Raw genomic sequence first — 4,716 nt, 5'->3', positions numbered from 1 at the left:
GTAAAAGATAAAAACAAAACACTCATTGAGTTTGTCAATTAAAGAGACAATGCTATGTAATTTTTCACCATTCAGATTTGCAAATGCTAAAATGTGCTGCTGTAGGAGATGCTGGAAAATGATCACTTTCATTTTGGATGGCAATTTTGTAGTAATTCTTAAAATTAAATATACACCTACCTAGCAGTCCAATTTCTGGGAAGCTACTCTATAGAAATAAAAGCACCAGTATGTATTGTAGCAGTGCTATGGTGGAAAAAAAGAAAATAACTTAAAAGACCATCAAAAATGTAATGGTACATAAATTGTATCATTTTGGTAAATAAGTATGTACTGTGTATGCAGCTGTTAGAAAGAAGGAAGACAAGGAGAAATAGAAGGAAAAGGGAAATGAGTCATTCATTTAACAAATGTGATGGTACAATCAAGCATTCAATATAAGTACAATGCATAGTTGGACCTCTGTCTTATACCATATACAGAAATAAATTCCAGGGGGAGATGGAAAAGAGACAAAGGCATGGGAGAGATAGAGAGATATCTGTAGTTACTGACCAGAAGGATATGTTAAGTGAGAAAAGCAATTACAGAGAAATAATGTGGCTTGCTGTTTCTGTAGAAAGGACAACAGATTTCCTTTAGGAAAATGGAGAAAACATGGAAGGATATAAATTATCTTCTTAACATTTGTTACCTGGGGAGAAAAAAAAATGGTAAGGCAGAGAATGGAGGAGGGGAAGATATAGTGTGTATACACCATTTATTTTTCTTTATCTAGTTTTCCATTGTTGAAATTTTATGAATATTTTTCAATTTTCTATTAGCAACTTATTTAAAAATTTTATTACAGAACAAGGTAATATAAAAAGTACCAAAGTATACCTGGGGAAAAACTGTGGAACTAGTCAATGTAAATTTGGTGCACAGTAATTAATAACTTCTTTAACCTCTGACACCAAAACTGTTCTCAAAAGTTCACACAACATATTTTACATTTAATAGTTCCACAACTTCTGCAATAGTATAATGATTCTTTAGGGTGTTTTCACCAAACCATAGACATAAATGTGAATATCATCATCAAACTTAATGAAGTAAACAGATGGCTTGGCCACAACTTGGTGGATGAAAATGCCGGTTCTCGTGGACCCATCATCTTTGGCGTGCTCCACCTGCTTGCCCACAAGGCTGTCGACAACTTCTCCAGGCTCCCGTTCTGCTGCAGGGAAATAGTAGTTGGAATCTGGAATGATGCGCAGGTCACCATCTTTGTAGTCATCCAGCAGTGTGTACATATAAAGGACTGGATCTTTCTCATAGGTGATGTAAAACCAAGTGTCCATCACAGGAGCTCGCGCCAGGACCATGCCCTTCCATTCATCTTTCGTACCGTGCTCACCCTCAAACACATGACCTACGGCCTTGCCAATCAGGGAATCTGCCAGGCGCGAATCAATGCGAGGAGTTGGCACTCTCTCAGGAAGGATCTCTAGCGCTAAAACTCTCTTATCTCGGTGCAGTTCTAGCCCATACACACTATCTTTGCCATCATATTTGATGATGTAGAGAGTGGGCTTCACGGAAACCTGCTCAAGCACGGTGCCTTTCCACTGCTCCACAGGCTCGTTGCCTTCCTTCCAGCCGTGTTGAATGCGGCAGCCAACGATATTCCTACGGGTGAGGAAAGTGGGCTTGCGCCGCTGCTTCCTGTGGGTGTGCCTTTTCTTCATCAGGTATGCGGACACACCATCTACGCCCATTGGAGGCACTGTTGGGGGCGACATGGCTAGGGTTTAAGGAGGCTCAGCAACGTTGCCACTTGCTAGATTGAACTAACAAAAAGTCAACACTATCCAGTATGAGATCTTTTTTTCGTGATCTCCCAAAAAAGACAGATCCTTTCCTGTCTGTTCTCCTCCTTTCCCGAAAGGCAAGACTCTCACTAAGGCTTGGCAGAAACGCTCTAAATCTGGGCACTAAAACAGAGGGGGCCTCTTGACAGTATTCTCTCCCGCTCCGGAGAGGTATCTGCAAGCAGTGGCGGTTGCCGCTGGAGATGGCGGGCTTGCGTGTGTTGTCCGCGCCTTGAGCCCGCCCCGAGTCCCAACCCTAAGTCCCCAGAATTGACCACTTAGCTGTTATCGACGGTGCGATGGATGCGGAACGGCGACGGAGGAGAGGACGGGAAAGAGATAAGAGGATGGCTGCAGCGCCAAAGTCGCCGGTGGCGGCGGTTCTTTGAGAAATCCGTGCGGCCTCGGTTTAGCAATGTTTCTCTGCTCGGCCTAACTCTGGCGCCAGGGTTTTTGCCGCTTCGGGAACTCGACCCCTCAGAGCCCGCCAGAGCCTCAGCCTCGGCCCCGCCCCCGCCATTCCGCCTTCCGCTCAGCCAGCAGCAGCAGCAGCAGCCCCAGCAGCAGGGCGGGTTAGTGCTCACACTGCTTTCGTCCACGCAGTCTCAGGCTCTCACTCGTTCATTTCCTCACGCGCCCCCCGACTGCTTCTCTCAAACCCAAGCCAGACTGTCTGGCTCCCCTCCTCCTACTCTCTGGCCGTCTGTCACCCACTACCCTCCTCCACAGCCTCTCCATCTGCTTTCTATCTTCCAGGAATTCCTCACAAAGCTTTTTTAAAAAATAATATTCAACATACACATAGATTTTGTCCATACAATTTTTTTTTTTAGGATAAGTAAATGCTGTTGTACAGTCCACCATCTTGATCCAAAATTTCCTTTATATTTTCTACTTGGTCAATCATGATAATGCTTTTTTATGTATAGTTTTCTGAATGCAAAATAAATGTACTAACACTGTGGAGATTTTCTGAAATTCAGTGAAATAAAAACCGACACTAACCTTAATCTTACCATCTAGATATATGCCAAAATGTTAACACTTCTGATATCTCAATAAATCTATGCTTGTATTTCACAAAATTGGGAGCAACTTTCATATCTTTACAGCTTCTTTTTAAATTCATATCATGAACTTTCCCCAGAGTTATTAAATACTCTGGAAACATTTTTTTAATTGGTCCGTAATGTTTCTTTGTAAAGATCTTCTGTTATTTATCTTAAATATTCTGAAAATGAATAAAACTAGCTTATCCTCATATATGTATTTACTGAGCAAGTATAAACAATTTTTTTCAAAGAATATTTAATGACATGGAGATCTATATATAAGAACAATGCATGAAAAAGCAGGATGTTGAAGCAGAATTGTGACCCCCAATTTTGTAGAGAAAGAAAAAAAATTAAGTTTTTTGTAGTACATATTTGCAGTTTTTTCTGATTATAAAATTACTACATGTTCATATGGAAAATATGAAAACTAGAAAATAAAGTATTTATAATTTCACCTATTTCAAGTCAAAGGTCTGTTATCAGGATTAAATGAGAATGTCTGCATGTCTATTCTTATATACAATTTACAAGATGGCAATATAAACCAGGGAAATATAGACTCCTCATTCTCATTCTTTGACTCTTTACTGGCGAGAAGAGAAGGTCTCATATCATTATGGGTTAAAAAGGCCATAATTCTTCTAGAAATGTAGGAAAACAGGAAAGAGAGGCAAAGCAGAAATTCAGGCTGCCTCCACATTTTGTTACCTTGCAAGATAGGGAAATAATAGCTGATTGGGCAGAATATGTGTGGATTTTTTACTTCCCGGTGTTTCTCAAGCTAAAGGCTTTGGAGTTGTGATAACTTTCCAATAGTATAACATAAGAAAGCAGGAAAACTATACACACTAAAAGGTATTTCCAAGCTCTCTCTAGAATTGCATAGTTATGTACACACACATATGCAACTTACACAGTGAAAGTCAGAAGGTCAGTATGTGTAAATGTCATGTCATTATGTTCCACAAATAATGTCCCCCCTAAATAATTCCCCAAACCAATACGTGCCAAGTTATTTTTCCTTAGAAGAATGGGTGACAGGTGGGAGAAGATCATCTACCAAGCGCACAAATTCAGGACAAATAGTTAAATCAAGCTCTTTGGTTATATACCTTAATAGAATTCTTGCTCACAATCTTACAGAGTAACCCAAAGAGACAAATAATTCCTAATATCCCTTCTTCTCTAAAACTATGAGTCTGATGTTTCAATCATTCCCTAGCATTATAGATTCAGTAAGCCTCACTACATTAAGATATAATGTTTACTTTGTATGTCTGCCCATTAGACTACAAATCCACTCAAGAAAGAACTTTCATCTTTTATCTCAAATGCCTTACTCAGAGTAGGTATTCAAAAAGTATTTGTTAAATGAATAATAAGTGGTTTCAACTGCCTTGCTACAGTCCAAAGAAGTCCTCCAAAATGAAACAAGTAGTCTTACACAAGCTTCTGAAGATTGCAGTTCTGATGACTTAAAATCTCCTAGGATAGCTTTATCTCTTCAAAACACTCATATTACTAATGCTATAAATATGTGTCTGTAAGTCTGAAAATGATAAGGAGGACACCATAAAATGCAACATGGGCATACCTTGGGAATATTGTGGGTTCATTTGCAGACCACTCCAATCAAATGAATATTTCAATAAATGAAGTCACAATTATTTTTTGTTCCTCAATGCATGTAAACATTATGTTTAGCTATAGTACTGAATATTAAGTGTGAAATAAATAACATGATGTTTAAAAATCCAAGATATGTCGTTAATTGAAAATATTAACCATCATATAATCCTTTAAAGTTC

At 39.2% G+C, this 4,716-nt stretch overlaps 1 protein-coding gene across 1 annotated transcript; it reads right to left on the bottom strand.

Moving 5' to 3' along the window:
• Positions 1 to 1,034: 1,034 nt before the first annotated feature.
• On the bottom strand, positions 1,035 to 1,784 carry SPIN4 (spindlin family member 4). Its single transcript, XM_052663598.1, has one exon. The coding sequence runs from the start codon at positions 1,782 to 1,784 to the stop codon at positions 1,035 to 1,037; it is 750 nt and encodes a 249-aa protein (XP_052519558.1).
• Between the last annotated feature and the right edge of the window lie 2,932 nt (positions 1,785 to 4,716).

The sequence above is a fragment of the Budorcas taxicolor genome, chromosome X (assembly GCF_023091745.1).
Source record: "Budorcas taxicolor isolate Tak-1 chromosome X, Takin1.1, whole genome shotgun sequence".
NCBI lineage: Eukaryota > Metazoa > Chordata > Mammalia > Artiodactyla > Bovidae > Budorcas > Budorcas taxicolor.
The sequence above is the reverse complement of the archived record's forward strand: the minus strand, read 5'-3'. Positions and strand labels throughout refer to the sequence as shown.

Excerpts from the sequence above, each read along its gene's own strand:
- SPIN4 (XM_052663598.1), bottom strand. The coding sequence starts at position 1,784 with ATGTCGCCCCCAACAGTGCCTCCAATGGGCGTAGATGGTGTGTCCGCA.